The sequence below is a fragment of the Ursus americanus genome, chromosome 33 (assembly GCF_024610735.1).
Source record: "Ursus americanus isolate L20-20 chromosome 33, mUrsAme1.1.p, whole genome shotgun sequence".
Taxonomy (NCBI): domain Eukaryota; kingdom Metazoa; phylum Chordata; class Mammalia; order Carnivora; family Ursidae; genus Ursus; species Ursus americanus.
The window spans coordinates 764,495-782,359 of record NC_142159.1 but is presented as its reverse complement, the minus strand read 5'-3'; the positions used below and the strand labels follow the sequence as shown (position 1 = coordinate 782,359).

General features: G+C 51.3%; 1 protein-coding gene across 3 annotated transcripts; it reads left to right on the top strand.

Moving 5' to 3' along the window:
* Positions 1 to 2,481: 2,481 nt before the first annotated feature.
* On the top strand, positions 2,482 to 17,206 carry PPIE (peptidylprolyl isomerase E). 3 transcript variants are annotated; one of them, XM_045771914.2, is made up of 10 exons: positions 2,482 to 2,552; positions 3,472 to 3,570; positions 5,412 to 5,455; positions 5,922 to 5,948; positions 7,108 to 7,189; positions 7,698 to 7,798; positions 9,975 to 10,098; positions 15,326 to 15,511; positions 16,494 to 16,636; positions 16,815 to 17,206. In XM_045771914.2, exons 1-10 carry the CDS (start codon positions 2,522 to 2,524, stop codon positions 16,881 to 16,883), a joined length of 906 nt encoding a protein of 301 aa, XP_045627870.1. In that variant the 5' UTR covers positions 2,482 to 2,521; the 3' UTR covers positions 16,884 to 17,206. The 3 variants fall into 3 exon arrangements, with proteins under 3 accessions (XP_045627870.1, XP_087714760.1, XP_087714759.1); XM_087858634.1 differs by lacking the exons at positions 2,482 to 2,552; positions 3,472 to 3,570; positions 5,412 to 5,455; positions 5,922 to 5,948 and adding an exon at positions 5,955 to 6,294; XM_087858633.1 differs by lacking the exons at positions 2,482 to 2,552; positions 3,472 to 3,570; positions 5,412 to 5,455; positions 5,922 to 5,948 and adding an exon at positions 5,955 to 6,310.
* The last annotated feature ends 659 nt before the right edge of the window (positions 17,207 to 17,865 follow it).

Sequence of the window (17,865 nt, the reverse complement as noted above, 5' to 3'; positions counted from 1 at the left end):
AATATATTCAGAATTCCACCACTTTTCACCCCCCCCCCTGCTATTTTCCCTAGTCCACGTCACCATCTCCCAACTGAATTTTTGCCATAGCTTGTTGACTGACCTCACTCTTTCTCCACAGAAGCCAGAATGGTTCCACTAAAACACATCAGGTCTTGCCACTCCTCTGGGCAAACCTGGGGTGTCTTCCCACTGAATTCAGAATAAAAGTCAAAGTTCTTACAATCACCTGCAAGGCTTTACATGATCTGATCTCGCAGTGGTCTTTTTGGCCTCACCTCCTACTGCTCTCCCACGGCTCACTCCACTTGAGCCACAGTGGCCTTGAGGCTCCTTGAACTGGAGGGCAAGAAGGAAGACATGAGAGCAGCCCCAGGCAAAACACCACTGTTCTTCCGTGAAGTTCACCAGGTTTTCATGAATGAACACTTCTCAATCTGTGATGTGGCTGAGGTGCGGGAGCTCAGGAGCAGCTGTGCCAGGGACTAGAGACAAAGATCAAATATAGATTTTTTTCACTATGCCACGCCCACGTAAAGGATACCTGGTCAGATTCTTCTTGAGAGTGAGCTTGTTGGTCTGGAATTGTGCCAGGGACCCAGAGAGATGCCATAATCAGATCTCAGAGCCTTATTTCTATGAGCATCTCCTTGGTTTGGCCTGAAATTGGTGAGGTCAGCTACTGCTTGGCTCTGGGAACACAACAGGCACAGGCTTTGGTGTCAAAGTGGGACAGGCAGATGCACCTGACTATAGTTACAGGGTGTGTTTTTCAGTTGGCTTCCTGGTTTGCGGGCTGTGGCCTCTGTCTGCAGGGGCGGGGGTGAGTGAAGCTTAACTAAGACCTCTGACAAGGACTGGTGGGTAACTCCCGATGGCGGAAGTAGAGAACAGACGAGCAGAGGCAGGGATGAGGGAAAAGGCATGTGGTAAGGGCCGGAATTAATATGGAGGTTGGGGTTGACCTGACAGAGCCATGGCCCCTTGTCAAGGGCTCTAGGACTCTTGTTATCAGCATCCATCAGGGTTTAAGAAGGGAGCTCTGGAGAGTTTAGGTTTATTTTAAAGAAAGATCACCCTAGGAAAAAGCTGGAGGGTGGTCTGGAGAGAAAAAGCCACAACTCTTTCTTAGTCAACTGCATTAACCTGGTCTCCAGGATTCCACCCAATCCTTTCTGGCTACAATGGTCAGAGCACTATCTTAGAATATAAAATGTGACCACGAACTCCCCTTTATAACCTTCAGTGACCTCTCCAAGCTGCCAAATCCCTCACATGGCTTATGGGGCCCTGCTTGCTGTGGCCCCTGTCCACCTTTCCTGCCTGATCTCACGGTCCTCCCCTGCACCCTCTGGCCTTTCCATGCCTTGAGTGTGCAGAAGCGTCTGCCCTCAAATCTTCTCCCTGCTTCCTCCTCTCCCTGCTTCTTCTTCCTTTAGGCTTCAGCTTAGAGGAGACTTTATTTTATTTTGAGAGAGAGAGAGAGCGTGAGCGCACGCATGTTGGGGGGGGGGATGGCAGGGGGAGAGAGAGAATCTCAAGTAGGCTGTGCCCAGCTAGGAGCAGGAGGTGGAGAGCAGAACTCCAGCTGCCCACACTGAGATCATGACCTGAGCCTAAATCGAGAGTCCCCCACTTAACCGACTGAGCCACCCAGGTGCCCCTAGGCTTCAGCTTAAATGTGACCTCAAAGAAGTCTTAACCCACAGCTCTATGAAAAATAGGTGGCCCCATTATCTTCTACCACACATGGCAATCTGTGACTTATGTATTCGTCTATTCCAAGAGTCACAAACTTTTTTCCTAGAGTCAGGGGTAGATACTTCAGGTAGGTCTCCAGATCTCGTAGTGTGAAAGCAGCCACAGACAATACTAAAAGAGACGAGCATGACTGTGTTCACATAAAACTTTACAAACACTGAAAATTGGATTTCATAAATTTTCACTTGTGACAAGATACGCTTGTTTAAAAAATTCTTCCCATTTTTTTTAAAAGATTTTATTTATTTATTCGACAGAGATAGAGACAGCCAGCGAGAGAGGGAACACAAGCAGGGGGAGTGGGAGAGGAAGAAGCAGGCTCATAGCGGAGGAGCCTGATGTGGGGCTCGATCCCAGAACGCCGGGATCACGCCCTGAGCCGAAGGCAGACGCCTAACCGCTGTGCCACCTAGGCGCCCCCCTCCCCATCTATTTAAAAATGTAGAAACATGTATAGCTGCCAGGTTGTCCAAGGGCACGCGGGTGGGGGCAGGGTGGCCCGTAGTTTACGGAGGGTTACTATTCGCGGAGCCCGGCGCTTCGGCCCAGGCCGGTTTCCACAGCACCCGGCACCGACCGCGTGGGGGCGCTGCAGCGCACTCACTCATGGAACCGCACCTCCCACCGCCCCCGATGCTGACTGACAGCTGGGGGCGGGGTCTGCGAGCGCCCAGGCGCGGGGGCGGGGGCCGGAGGGGCGGGACCGTGGGGAAGGGGGCGGGCTGAACGCAGGCTTCCGGCGGGTGAGCGCGCGAGCAAGATGGCTACTACCAAGCGTGTGCTGTACGTGGGTGAGCAGGCGCGGAGCTAGGCGGAATCGGGGTTTACCCGCCCGGAGTGGGGCTCGGCGTGGGGCAGGAACGCGTCCACGGTCGCGGAGGGTGGCGAACCTTTGTCCAGGCCGGATCGCTGGCGGTATTGCTTTGCTTCGGGGAGTTAGCTCCAGACGTAGCTGTCTTTCCGGCCACCTTCCAAGCCGGCTGAGCTCTAACGGGAACCCCTTCACCTGCTGGTCCGGAAGAATTGGTAGAGGAATATTATGAGGCTCCAGATCCTCACTGCAGCGATGGCTCAGCCCTCGCCCCTGCCTGCCCTCCTTTAGGGAGTTCCCAGACTAACCCGGTAGAAGTGAAAATAACCTCCGTAGCGAAGTTTGATGAGCGCTTTGTAGCCAAAGTAGGGGCAGTTGTGTTTACTGAAGGGGAGCAGCAAGAGCAAAAACCCGAAGGTGTGAAATAGCCTTACACATGGAGCAAAGGGGTCATCTTCCGGGAAACCCAGAGAACTGAGGAAGCAAAGAAAAGAGGGTGAAGAGATTGGCAGGGCCCAGGTTATAAAGAGCCTTGTGTACGCTGCTAAGGAGTTTGTACTTTATCCTGAGGACAGTGGGAAATCTTTGAAGGCGTTTAAGCAGGGAAGTGATGGGTTAAAATATGCATGTTCCCAGGATCGCTCTAGTTGGCTGTGTGGAGGAGAGGGAGGCCAGTTAAGCGATTGCAGTAATCCTGGCGCTAGGACGAGCGTCTGCAAGAAGGGTGAAGAGGTGTGTTTCATAAGTACGGGTTAGGGAGCAAATGAGAAACGTGCTTATGTACCCAAAGGACTGGATGGAACAACTCCTCTCCTTAGCTATCACATGCTAACTGGGCTTCAAGGACTTCTCAAGAGAATGGAGGACAGTGGCTCAGAAGGCGCTTGGCATCTTTGCAGGGGGGCTGGCAGAGGAGGTGGATGACAAAGTTCTTCATGCTGCCTTTATCCCTTTTGGAGACATCACAGATATTCAGATTCCTCTGGATTATGAAACAGGTGAGTCCTTTTCATAGCATGTTCAGAATCCTAAGAGGAAGAGAACTTGAAAAAATTCTAAATATGCCTTCTAAATATGGTTGGTATGTAGGAAAGTTCAAGAGGGTTCTTCATTAGGGCAGCAGAACAGTAATCTTGATGCAGAAGGAATGTTCTGAGGCTTGTGGTTATAAGCTATGACATAACTTTGCAGAGGGTCCCATCTGTTGAATGTGAGATAACAAATTTTCAATAGCCCAGTAGGAAGATAGGTTTTGAGCTACATGGAAATCTGACTGTTGTTTCAAACCACCTGCTGGGTACCCCCCCCTCCTTTCTTAGCAGCTGTAATGTTAATCAGGGCAGCAGGGAAGCTCAGCCCCAGCCAAGGGGCTTTGGCCTCTGCTCTCCTGGAGGAGATTTCCTTCAATTGGTATCACAGATACAGTGCAGTTTTTCTGTCTTGCCTTTGTTGTCTTTTTTTTTTTTTTTTTTTTTTAAGATTTGTTTATTTTAGAGAAAGTGCTGAGTGGGGGGAGGGTCAGAGGGAGAGAATCTCAAGCAGCCTCCCTGCTGAGCAAGGAGCCCCACTCAGGGCCTGATCTCACAACCCATGGGATCAAGACCTGAGCCAAAATCATAAGTTGGGCTTTTAACTGACTGAGCCACCCAGATACCCCAGTTAGTTGTCATTTTTAAGATTGGAGTTTTAGGCCTAAATCTGTCATCAACCCTACCTGATTATTAGCAAGGGCCTGGGCTCTTTATCTGTAAAAAACAATACAGGCGTACTTTAGAGATATTGCAAGGTTTGGTTCCAGATCACCACAACCAAACCAGTGTCTCAATAAAACGAGGCAAATGAAATTTTTGGTTTCCCGGTGCAAATAAGTTATGGTAACTATATTGCAGTCTATTAGGTGTGCAATAGGATTATGTAAAAAAAAAATAATGTACCACTTTAATTTAAAAATGTTTTAGGGGCACCTGGGTGGCTCAGTCAGTTAAGCATCTGCCTTCGGCTCAGCAGGGAGTCTGCTTCTCCTTCTCCCTGTGCCCCTCCCCCGCTTGTACGCACACTCTCTCAAATAAGATCTTTTTAAAAATGCTTTATTACTAAAAAATGCTAACTATCATATGAGCTGTCAGCAAGTTGTAAACGCTAATCACAGATCACCATAACAAATATAATAGTAACGAAAAAGTTTGAAATACTGTGAGAATTACCAAAATGTGACAGAAGACATAAAGTGAGTCAGTCTGGTGCCAGCTGAATTGCCCGATGCAGGGGTCCCTTCACTTTGTAAAAAACTGTGAGATCTATGAGGTGCAACAAAGCAAAGTGCAGTAAAACGAGGCACGCCTGTAAGGTTACGTTGGCTCTCTAAAGGTAGTTGGTTTCATTAAATTAACACTGTTGTGCTTGGCCTTTCTAGTTAGATCAGCATTTTTCTGAGGATAAGGAGTGAGCATCCTAATCCAGGTTTTAGGATTCATGCTTTATGCACAGTTGATGCTCAAAATGTGGGCTCAATAATTGAGAAGTTAAATAACTTCATGTTTCTACTTGCCCTGTATGCAGAGGTTAAGGTTTTGATTTGGCTATGGTAGAACTGACTGCCTGAAGGGTTAAAAGTATAGTTCATCATTTAGCCATGTTTTCTAAAAGACAAAAGTTCAGTATTGCCTGAAACGTTGTTTAAACTGGGAAGACTCGAAGTAGGAGATTCCTTCTTCCAGAATAGTGATTGGGTAGAATTTCTAGTGTCAGGATACAGCACGTGATTGATTTTCCTTGTGAGCATGTTTATTCCCATTGCACCCCCATGGTAATTACTTGGTTTTGTTTTCCCTTTTTTCAGAAAAGCACCGAGGATTTGCTTTTGTTGAATTTGAGTTGGCAGAGGTGAGAAAATTCTGTGTTACCTGTCTTTGGCTTATTTTAGTTGTTGTTACTGGTTACAAAGGCAGCTGGTCTCCCGTTTGGTTAGGTTTCTAGGCCTCTTGCTGATGCTTCCATAGAGACAGGAAGTGCTCCTTGATGGAAAGCTTCCCACAGTTCATCAGATTGTAGACTGTTAACAGCACAGCCGTGCCCCTCTTGCTCCGCGAGCTCCTGCAGCTCTGCTCCCCTTCTGGCGCGTTCTGGCCCGGCCGCGTTGGTGGGTATTTCTTAGGCCTTCCCCTAGATGGCAGACTGCTGCACCGCCAGCTCCAAACTCAGCCAGGAAGCGCGCTTTGTTAGACACACATGCAACCTAGGCTGGAGGTATAGATGTGACTTTCCCGTTTTGTTTTACTTTGTTTTTCTGTTGCTGAGTGTGTGTTCAGACGCCACGGAAGCTAAACCTGACCTTGTCTTTTCTCGGCAGGATGCCGCAGCAGCTATTGACAACATGGTATGGCCGAGAATCTTCACGCTGGCTGAAGTTGCTTTTGGGTGGCACAGAGGGTCCTTGTGCATCTGTCGGTTTGCCGAACTGCCAGAGTGACAGGGTTGCACGGGGAAGCAACAGCCGTCATCGTGTGAAAAGATTCACTGTGAATTGATCACTTATACGATTGGTCCTTACTCAAGCGTCCTCCCCCGGTTCACAGTGATATACATTCGAGTCCTTGTTATTGGCCAGTCTCTCACCGGCTGCCCCATGTCTAGGATAAACAGTTGCAAACACTGTGTTGCACCGTGAAATCGCCTATTTTGCAGAAGAGGCAGAATTTCATGAAGCTTCAGACCAATTACAAGTGAGGAGAGATTCCAGTAAGGATCATGGCAGGGTGTGCTACTGACGCCAGTGCTCTGAATATCCCGGAGAGTCTTTGGGAGTAATGAGGAAACGCGGGGCGTTTGTGCCCTCTTTGAGGTCTTTGTGATTTTCACATCGGATAGGAAGTGCAATGGTGTCCTGCCATAGTGTTGATAGAATTTCGTTGGAAAAAACACTGCAAATTAACCGGCACCCGTTACATCTGTGCTCTACAAATTAGTACGTAGTTAAATCTGAATGTATACCAAATTAATTTCCCTTCTTTTTAGTTTCATCACAATGAAGTCCCAGTCCTTTTTATTTTTTCCTTCACATTTTACTGTGAAATTTTCTTCACTGCTCTGCGTGGATTTCTGTGAAGTGACTATTCCTGGTACCAGTTATCTTTGGATGATAAAATTCTTTATTCCTGTTCTGTTACCCATTCACCAAACATATTCCTCAGTCCTCAGACATCGTTTCTCACCATTTCAAAGCGGATCTTGCCTTTTGAAGGTGAACTCAAGTACTTGGAAGCTACTTGTATCCGTGTAAGCCCAGGGCACTCTGGACCTGGAGTCCCTTTCAGGAGCACAGGTCTTTGCTAGTATGAAAGAAAGGAGGTGTGTGGTGGGGGAATTGCCTGCGACCCCGGGGCTGCTGTGCGGCGGGCACAGAGCGTCTGTTAGGGGCTCACGGATTAAGGGAGAATAAATCATGAGCGTGTCTCGGGTGTATCAGAACAAATGCAAAACTGTCTGACTCCCTTAACCTGACAGATTGAAAGCAGCTAGGTTTTCAATCTTTTCAGAATGAATCTGAGCTCTTTGGACGGACAATTCGTGTGAATTTGGCAAAACCAATGAGGATTAAGGAGGGCTCGTCCAGACCAGGTGAGTGGGGGCAACCACGGATTCCCCGTCACGCCCTCCAGTGTGGCCTTAGTTGCATTTTTATCCCTATTTACTTGGAAGCAGGTGCTGAGCGCCGCTCTGGGTGCCTGGGAGTAGGGGATGGCTCGTGTTGGCAGAGGGCATGAGCCACCTTTGTGAGAAATAAGAAAGTTTGAGCTTCTCAGAGTAATTGTTTGCATTATGAGAGAGACCCTGCCTGATCTCTTCTCTTTCCCAGTTTCCTCAGCACTTCGTTCCCGAGATGTTCCCATCAGGGGCTGGAACTGGCAAGGCTACTCCTTCCATCTTGGCAGAACTTAGCCTTGTGAAGAGCGGGACTTCAGGGCTGACATTCCCAGTGGAAACTTTATACTTGGGAGTTCCCTCAGACGAAGCCTCTGGCTGAGAGGGCCACTGAGTATGCTCCACTTCGCTGACCAAAGCAGCTAGTGAGCAGTTGGCCGACAGCTTGAATTTCTTAACATGTGTTCCATTCTTTTCCTTTCAGTGTGGTCAGATGATGACTGGTTGAAGAAGTTTTCTGGGAAGACTCTTGAAGAGAATAAGGAGGAAGAAGGGTCGGAGCCCCCCAAAGTAGAAACCCAGGAGGTGAGATCGAAGGCATGTCCTTCCCCGGGCGGGGCTGGCACTTTCCACAGGAGACTGGGTTTTATTTAAGTTTTTGTGGAAACTTGCAAATATGTATACAAAAGCAGAAAGAATGAAAAACGAAGTCTTAGTTTTGTGGTAAAGGTGGTATTGAGTGAGTGAAAGAGAGAAGCTCTAGGTCTCTCACCTGTGTGCTCTGTGTAACGAGCGGCTCCGTTCCTGCCCAGTCCTGCCCAGTCCCGCCCAGTCCCGGGTTGGGGTTGCCTGAGGTGAGGAAGGCCAGTGAGTGTTCCTGTTCACCCCTCCTGCCCAGCACCTCCTTCACTGAAGCACTTTGCACAGGCTCACGGTCTCCTTGTCCCTGCCCCGATGCAGGGGACGCAGGCCGGGGTGCTGGCACCTTCCCTCAGTCTACACGCAGGTTCGAGGCTCTCCCTCCCCAGAGCAGCCTGCCGGCACTCTCTCCTGACTCTGGGCATCCTTCTCTGGCTGGCTCCTTGGGCTTCTGTGAGCATTGTTCTCTGGATTTCTTTCTTGGCTCAGGGCATCACTTTCCCTTCTCCTCGTGGCCGAAACAGTAGCAGTCATGGATTCTTGGCAGCCTCTCCTGTGCTGTCGCCTTTCCTGGCCTCTGTTCCTAGTGTCAGGCTGCAGACTTTTCGGGCTCACGTGTCCCAGGCAGCTTCGAGTTGCCCAGCATGGGTGCCCTCCTCTCTTTCAGCTTGTTCTCCATCTAGTTGATTTGCCACCACCCATCCGCACCCCCCGACCCACGCCAGAAGTTCGGTCGCAAAGCAGAGCACACACATGGCCTTCACAGTTAGACAGCCCCTCTTTAACACGGAGCCGCCACGTCTCGGATGCTGCTAAGTTTTCCTCTCACACCTTCCTGAGTCCCCCTCCCCCGTTTGTCTCACTGCCCCCAGCAGCCTCTCCTCCTGCACATACTTGCCGAGCCCGCAAACTGGTCTCCAGTGCAGTGCTCTCTAGTCCCTTCATCAGGACTGCGGGATGATCTGTTTGCAGACTGATCCTGACTCCTGCTAACCTTTCAGTGGCTCCCGTCGCCCATCCGAGGGATACGTTAAGGGATGCTCCCTAGCTCCTGTCCCCCCAGCTTGCCATCTCATTCCACCCTCTGGAAACCCAGTCTGTTTCCCTGCACGTCCTTGCTTGTGTGCAGACTGCGTAAGTGTTTATTACCTGTTCCCTTTCTGGGCAGGGGTTCTGTGAGGTTAGGGGCCTTGTATTCGGCATCTTATTAATTAAAAAGTGAGGTGGAGGAATGCAGTTAGGAGCATGGGCTTGGGGCTGGGGTGGGATGATTTAGGCTTGAATTCCAGCTTCACCACTTACCGCCCTCTTGGTTTGGACAAGTGACTGCACTTCACTGTACCTCCGTTTCCCCACCTATAAGATGGGGATAAACAGCGGTACGGCTTGATCGTCAGGGTGGTTGTAAAGAGTTGATGAGCTAACACAGGTGAAGATTGAGAATAGCCCCCTGCCCGCGGCAAGTGCCCCGTGCGTGTTTGCTGCTGCCGTTGCTGGCGGTAGACAATAGCAAGCCTGCCCTCGGCACCGGACCTCAGCACACGTCGGATAAACTGAACCCCAAACCAGTTATGAACATTTGACTTTTCTCTTTGGAACGCGTGATACCTGCAAATGTCTCCTTATCCTCTTCTTAGCCTTCTCTCCTTGGGGTAGAAAGCAGGGTCCCTCCCTCCCCCACTGTCTTCTGAGCGCACCAGAGGGCTGCCCTCCTGGCTTCCATTGTCGCCAGCCTGGGGGTCCGCGGGGCCGAGCGTAGAAGGAGGAGGTGCTGTCTGACTGGAGTGAGATGGGTTTGTGGGTGTGGAGAGCCGCGCACTGCGGGCAGGGAGGTGTGGGTCTGTGACCGCGGGCCAGGGTGCAGCGAGCTGGCGCGTCTGAGGGTGAGTGGGACGAGGTCCCGAGCCTGCGGGGCGGGGCTGAGGTAGCCGGTGCTCGGGGGTCCCGTCCCTGGGGGTCCGGCTGGCCCCTGCGTTCTGCCGCCCCTTCCGTGGCCCAGGGCCTTCCCAGGCAGCCCCTTGCTGCAGCTCCCGCACATGGGCTCCCGGTGTGTGTGCAGAATACTCACTCTCTGCTTGGGGAGCCGGAGTGCTCGCCGACCTCACGATCTCTCCCGCGCCAGGGCGAGCCCGCGGCAAAGAAGGCCCGGTCCAATCCTCAGGTGTACATGGACATCAAGATCGGCAACAAGCCGGCCGGCCGCATCCAGATGCTGCTGCGTTCCGACGTTGTTCCCATGACAGCAGGTGAGCGGGACGCCGGGCCGGACGCCGGGGGCTGAGCAGTGGGCCTTCCCAAGGTGCTCACTGCCTCCGTCCTTGTGCCCTTGACACTGTTGCTGACCTCAGTTGACTTGAGGTATCTCAGATCCTGGGGTCTAGTAACAGATGAATGCAACCAGGCACTTTTGAAGCTCTACAGGTGCCGCTTTACTATTTTTTTTTTTAAATACAAGGAAACATGTATTCATGGCAAAACAAAACAGAACAAAAAACCGTACGCACATATTCGAACCATACTGAAGGCAGTCAGTAGAAAAGGTCCAGCTTTTCCCTCCTTTGCACGTCCAGGTCTACTCTCCAGAAGTAACTGCTGTTCACGAACAGTTTCTTGAGTCTTTCTAGTGCACATACTGACTTCTATTCATTCTTTTTTTTTTAACTAAATTTTATTCTGTAGACATACAGCTTAAAAAGTTCATTTCACAAAGCTTGTTTTGAAAAACAGCAGTCCCCTGGCCCCCGGTCCTGGCCCCGGACCTCAGCGCCCCACCAGCACCATCTACTCTTCACAGGCAGCCCATTTCAACACCGAGCTGGTTCTTTGGGTTTTTACCTCCGTTTTGGTAGAGAAGAGATTTATGTTGCTACTTCTGGGTTTTTTTGTTCTAAACATCTGTTGGCTTCCCATTTGAGATAAGGAATCGGCTTTTTCAATCCTTTCACTGCCCCTTCATCTCCCTCACGTAGTTACCATAAGCTTGGTTAGGCCCTAGGGTATTGTGACTACGTAAGCATCGTACTTAGTAACCGCCTTTCATGCACAGCATTTTGCTTTCCTGGGATTCGTAATTGTCTTGTTTCCACACAGGCTTTGTCTTCTGTGGCCGTATTCCCGATGCTCCCCCTAATTCTGCTGCCTGTGTAAATCTCTCATCACGTTCTCACACACCAGATACTCTGTCAGTTTCCCTCTCCTGTGGAAGTTCCTCCTTGGAGCCTCCTGACTCTCCCCGGCCTGGACCGTGGCTTTCCAGGCTCGCTGCACCAGCGAGTGTCGTGGGGTCTCCTGTGTTCGCCTCTTAGGTTGCACTCTGGTTGTCGTCTTTCTTGGTGTAGTGCCTCATTTTAGTAGAAGACATCCTTCCGTATGTGTACCTTCCCGCTTGATGGATAGTTAGGGTCTAGAATTCTAGAGAAGTCTAATGTCATTCTGATTCTTGATGCTTTATGTAAAACTTCTGTTTTGTCTAGTCCTGAGCTGTCCAGTATAGTAGCTACTAGCCATATGTGACTATTTACATTTAAATTAAATAAAATTAAAATTCATTTACTTGGTTACGCTAGCCAAGTGCTTAAGAGCTGTTCGATTGCCCTGTCTAGAGGCTTGTAGGGTGTCTGTCCTGTGTTCTGAAACCATATGCTTTTGGATGGATCTTACACGGATCTGGATATTCAGTGGGCCCCACTGTATTAGTTTCCTCTTGCTGTTGTCACAGATTACCACACACTTAGTGGTTATGACCACACAAATTTACTGTCTCCCATTCTGTAGGCCAGACATCCTGTGGGCTAACATGAAGGTGGTGGCCGGGTCCCTGCCTTCTCGACCGGAAGCCCCAGGGGAGGAGGTTTCCAGATATTCAGGTTTTCGGCAGAATTCAGTTCCCTGCATCTGTAGGACCGAGCTACCCCATTTCCTTGCTGCTGTCAGCTGAGGGCTATTCCCAGCTTCTGGAGGCTCGCGGCCCCCATTCCTCCATCTTCAGAGCCAACAATGATGGATCCAGTCCTTCCCACATTTTGAATCTCTCTAACCTCAGCTGGGAAAAGCTCTGTCACAGGCTCATGATTATCTTAGGCTCATCTGGATAATTGGGCTGCTTTCCCCATCTCGAGGTCCATCCATAACCCTAATCACATCTGCAAAGGCTCTTTTGCCATAACACATTCTCAGCTTCCAGGGACTGGCATGGATGTCTTTAGGGGGCCATTACTCTATGTACCACACCCACAGGACAGTGTTTTATCCTGTGGTTGGGAAAATTTCTTTGTTATTTCTTCGCTTTTGTCCCCTCTGATTTCTGTCTTCTTTCTGGAACCTTCGTAAGTGTTCTTTTTCTGTAGCACTCTGTTTATTTCCCAGAGGTAATATCATTTCCTCTTTCTGGGGACATTACTAAAGTTTTTTCTTCCTGTAGTTTATGTCTCAAGTCACTTTTTCCTGAGTTACTATGTTTTGCTTTGTGTTTGGTCTGTTTGTTTTGGTCTTTGCTTTTCACATGACATACCTTCCTTATATGTAAGAATGGGGCCCTAACAATGTGCTTGGAAACCTCCTAGGCATTGCTACAGCTTGCTGGCTGCAGCTTCCACTGTGGGGTGATTCAGTTGGGGTCTCTCTCTGTCAGAGCCTGCATGTCCATTCCCCGACTTATATTCTCTCGGACAGCTTGGAGTCGCCTGAGAAGAGTCTCGTCTCCTGCTACTAGCCATCATGGTGGCGGGAGATGGGGGCAGTATATACGCTTTCATTCAATCTGTCTTTGTCGTTACGGTACCTCAGCCCCTGGCCACGTCTAGTATATCCCAGTCCAGAGACCTCTGTGTTAACCTGCCAGAGAGCAGACCTCCGGCCGGCTGCCCGCGGAGGTGGAGGGAGGATCTGGGGCTTGGCTATTTTCTTAAATGGCCTTTCAGCCAACTCTGCTGTTTTGAGAACTACCTTTGCCCTTGTACCTGAGCTTTCGGCATTTCTGCAACATAAAGCGAGTTGCTTCTCAGCTCTACCAGCTTAAGATTCAGCTTTCTTTTTCTTTTCTTTTCTTTTTTTTTTTTTAATGTTTCAAGTTTTTATTTAAATTCTAGTTAGTTAACATATAGTATAATAATAGTTTTGGGAGTAGAATTCAGTGATTTCTCACTAGTGGTTTGCCTCCCTCTCTTTTTTTTTCTTTCCCTTATGGTCATCTGTTTTGTTCCTTTTTGTTGTTGCTTTTAAAGATTTTTATTTATTTATTTGACAGAGAGAGAGCACAATTGGGGAGAGGGAGAAGCAGTCTCCCTGCTGAGCAGGGAGCCCAGTGCGGGGCTCGATCCCAGGACCCTGGGACCATGACCCGAGCTGAAGGCGGCCGCTCGACGATTAGGTCAGCCAGGCACCCCGTTCTATTTCTTAAATTCCACATATGAGTGAAATCATGTGATATTTGTCTTTGACAAACTTATCCCGCTCAGCATAATACAGTCTAGTTCCATCCACATCGTTGCAAGTGCAAGATTCCATTCCGTTCTGTGGCTGAGTAATACTCCATGTGTACACACACTACGTCTTCTTTATCCATTCACCAGTCGGTGGACATCGGGCCCCTTCCGTAGTCTGGCTGTTGTCGACGCTGCTGCTCTAAGCCTCGGGGCGCAGGGACCGAGATTCAGCTTCCTGAAGTCTCCTACGTCGGGTGTGCTTCATCCGTTTGTTTTCTGGCTTTCAAAACTTTAGTGTTGCCGTTGTCTCCCCTCTTTGTCTCTCTCTCTCTCTTTTTTTTTTTTTTTGGCCTTTTTAACCATTTTTAAGTGTACGGTTCAGTGGCATTGATTGCATTCACAGTGTTGTGCCACCATCACCGCTGTCTTCAAAATACCGAACTGCTGAACGCATTAACCCGCTCCTCGTTCTCTCAGTCCCTCCCTCCCGCCCCTGGTGGCCTTAATCTACTCTCCGTCTCTGGATTTGCCTGGTCTGGACATGTCCTGTAAATAGAATCACACGTATGTGGTCCTTTCCTTTGTAACTGGCTTTTTTACTTGGCATGTTTTCGGGGTTCATCATGTTACAGTATGTGTTGGGGTTCCATCCCTTTCTGTGGCTGAATAATATCCCATTGTCTGGATATGCGACATGCTATTCATTTGTTGATGGATACAAGCATTGTTTCCACGTTCTCGCGGTCGTGAATAATGCTGCCGTGGACGTTCGTGGACAAGTATGTTCTAATGCCCGTTGTCAGCTCTTTTGTGTCTGTACCTCGGGGTGGAAGTGCACTCGCGTGGCAATTCCGTGTTTACCTTTTTGAGAAATGGCCAAACTCTTTTCTGCAGTGGCTGCACCACGTTACATTCCCACCTCCAAGGTATGAGGGTCCCGTTTCTCTGTGTTCCTGCTGGCACTCATCACTTTCTGTTGATTTCGCCGTCCTAGTGGGTGCGAAGCGGCCCCCCATCTGGTTGGGATTTGCGTTTCCCTGGTGGCTCACGGTGCGGAGCTTACGGGTCATTTATAGATCTTTGGAGAAATGCCTTTTACCCGTTTGTCAACTGGGTTGTTTGTCTTTCTGTTATGAGTTGTTATAACTCTGTTAGGAGTTTATTATGTATTCAGGGTGTTGAACTCTCACCAGATGAGATTTGCAAATACTTCCTCCCGTTCTGTGGGTCGCCTTTTCAGTCTGTTGAGGGTCCTCGTTTGCACAAAGGTTTTTAGTTTGGATGAGGTCATTTATGTTTTCTCTTTTGTTATCTGTGCTTTGGGTATCGTATTTAAGAAACTGTTGCCACATCCAGGTTCTTGAGGATTTGCTCCTGTGTTTTCTTCCAAGATCCTGTTTGGTTTTTGTTTAAAAAAAAAAAAAAAATCAGTAGCCCTCCACGTAGAGTGGGGCAGAACTGGACCGCAGGTGTTCTGTTTTCCTTCTTCACCAGCGTCCCTCTAGACCTTCACAGCGTGAGGGTCACAAAGGTTTGGAATACATGGCATATTTTACAAACACCAAACAAATACAGTTTATCAGAATCCAGCTACAGAGGTTTTGTTTTTCGGGGGGAGGGGCGTTTTTGCTTTGTTGTTTCCTCAAAGGCCTGTGTTATTAGAGTACATGGGCTAGGAGCGGTGGGAAGGGGTCGCTGTCGTGGGCAGCCACTGCCCTGACTAGTGTCGGATGCCCATCCCGATGGCTACGAGTGTGCCAGAGGTGCTCGCCACGCTGCACCACCTGTGGTTTTCCTGATGCCGCCCCCCCCCCCCCGCTGCCAACCCCGGTCCCACGCCCACCGCGCGGCCCATCCCAGAGCCCATCTTCACATGGTCGAAGCAGTTCAGCTGGGACTGCCCGTGCGGCCCCACGGCCCCTGGCATCTCGCTAGCGGCTTTGCTGGCTCCCTTGCACGTCTCCCGTGGAACACGAGGCAGGGCTCACCCACGGCCCGAGGAACGGGTTTTGTTTTCTGACCTCCGCACCTCTTCCTTTCTCCCCGCCAGAGAACTTCCGATGCCTGTGCACCCACGAGAAGGGCTTTGGCTTTAAGGGGAGTAGCTTCCACCGCATCATCCCCCAGTTCATGTGCCAGGGCGGCGATTTCACGAACCACAACGGCACGGGGGGCAAGTCCATCTACGGGAAGAAGTTCGACGATGAGAACTTTATCCTCAAACACACGGGACCAGGTGGGAGCCGATGGGGCGCGGTGGTGGGCGCAGTGGGCGCGGGGCTTTCGGGTCTGCAGGCGAGCCGGCCGGTGACCCAGAGCCAGCGAGCGGCCTGGCCGGAGTCGGGGAAGCGGCGTCCATCCATCCACTCCCACCCCCGCCCTGTGCACACCCACTGTGTTCTGGCCGGTTCTGGGGCCCGCCGTGGTGAGCTGAGTGCCTCAGCCCCGCTGCCCCGTCTCTGTCAGATGTATCTCTGTGAGTGGTCGGTTCCCCAGCAACTAGAGAAAGACAGCGACTGTGCTGAGTGGTCATCTTGAAATCTAGGACTACACTTCTTCAGGGGCCTGGGCGGCGTTGCTAGGGTCCCTCAGTTAATCATGCTTCATCCCTGTCAGACACGCCGGTTGCTCCCTCCCTTCGCTCCCAAAGCCTCCACGTTGCCCTCCGAGCTGATGCGTGGCCCCCTGCATCCCCCCCCACGCCCGCGCTGCCTTCCCTCCAAGGACAGGGCCTGAGCTGTCTCCCTGCGGCCGGCCGCTCTGCTCGTGGCCTGGACCCCATGCCCTCTCTCCTCCCTGGAAGCATGGCTGCCGTAGCTGCCCCCTGCTGCCTGTGTCCACGGCCTCTGCCCTGCTAGATCAGTCCAGCAGCGGAACAGCGAGTGGTATCGATCTTTAAAAAAAACCATCCCTGACTTGTGTGAGCTGTCATCCGTGCCTCTGAGCCCCTTGTAGGGAAAACTTGTTGGAAAGTTGCGTAGACTCCCGCCTTTTGTTCTGTCTGTCCCCTGCAGCCAGACTTCGAGCCCCACCTCTCACTGAAGCCACTTTCACCACAGATGCCAACAGCATCCGTCTTGCCAGTGCCGGTTCTGCACCCTGGGCCTGCATCCTGGGCCGTCTTCGGCAGCATTTCCACTGCTCCCTCTCCTGCACAGACGGCCCTCTGAGGGCCAAGGGCCGGCGGCAGGGGCTGACGTGCGCCTTCTCTCCCACAGGCCTGCTCTCCATGGCCAACTCCGGCCCCAACACCAACGGCTCCCAGTTCTTCCTGACGTGCGACAAGACCGATTGGCTGGATGGCAAGCACGTGGTGTTTGGGGAGGTCACAGAAGGCCTGGATGTCCTGCGGCAGATTGAGGTGGGGGGCTGCCCGGCCCTGGGTGCACAGCCCCGCGGGAGAGCTGGAGCAGGCGCTGTGTGGCCTGGAGAGAGGGGCCGAGGCTGCTTGCACGGGGGAGCACCTGGGGAGGGTGTCCCTGAGCTGCTCCTTACTCTCCACCCTCCCTGCTTTCTCCTCTTCCTCTGTCCCCACAAAGGCCCAGGGCAGCAAGGACGGGAAGCCAAAGCAGAAGGTGATCATCGCCGACTGCGGGGAGTACGTGTGAGTCCGTGCACGCTGTCTCTGCACCGCCCCTGCGTATCCGGGAGCCGTCCGCCTGGGAACCAGCACGTGAGGGTGTCCCCCTTGGTGGCGCAGGGGTGTGTGTCATGACCCTTCTTGGGGTCAGCTTGGAGCAGCTCTTCCACAGACATGGCCTGGGCTCCCTCTGGCTCGTTCCGAGGTGTGGCCGTGGGCCCGGGAGCTCGCAGAGGCGCCGCCTTCCCCACTGTGGATGGGCTGCACGTGGCCTTTTCCAGGCCTTTGCTGCCACGGCTTCTCCTGGGCCCACCAGTGGGGCTCCTGGTAAAATAAATTCTAGTTCTTGTACCGCCGAGTCCAGCTAGTTCCTGGGACTTGTCAGAGATTGCGTCTGTGGCTAAGCTGTCCTGCTGAACTAGGCCTGCAGAGGGACAGGGCATAGCTTTTATTTCCTCCCTTGGGTGGGATTCCCCGAGATGCCAGGTGGTGTGTCTTCAAGCCGGGTACCCTTGTCAGACCACTGGCAGGACAATGGAAATCAGAAATCCTGAAGAAGTGCCCGTCTTCTGCTGCCTCTACTCCTGACCTCCTGCCGCTGGTCTCTGGGGCAGCAGGTGTGCTTCATCACTCCCAGTGATTCGTTTCTTCATATTCGTTCTACAGAATTTTTTTTTAAGTAAGCTCTACGCCTGGGGTGGGGCTTGAACTCCTGACCCTGAGATCGAGAGTGGCACGCTCTACTGACTGCGCCAGCCGGGCGCCCCCATTCTGCAGAGTTCGTAAATGCTGTTGTACATCAGAGTGCCTTCTCTGTGCCAGGGACTGTGCTTGCTTGTCTGGAGGCGGGAGGTCACCCGGCTCCGTGGGCCTGGTGAGCCTGCCGCTTCTTTGTGAATAAAGTTCCCGGAACACAGCCACATCCATCCGTTTACATATTACGTGTGGCTGCCTCCCTACTGCTGGGACAGACCCTGTGTGGTCCCTATGTCAGCGCTCTCCAGAGAAAC

What these genes read in the sequence shown, in the direction of transcription:
- PPIE (XM_045771914.2), top strand. Translation starts at nt 2,522, where the DNA reads ATGGCTACTACCAAGCGTGTGCTGTACGTGG. An exon ending in CAGCAGCTATTGACAACATG is followed by an intron (nt 5,949 to 7,107) that starts GTATGGCCGAGA and finishes CAATCTTTTCAG; the next exon opens with AATGAATCTGAGCTCTTTGG. An exon ending in ATGTCCTGCGGCAGATTGAG is followed by an intron (nt 16,637 to 16,814) that starts GTGGGGGGCTGC and finishes GTCCCCACAAAG; the next exon opens with GCCCAGGGCAGCAAGGACGG.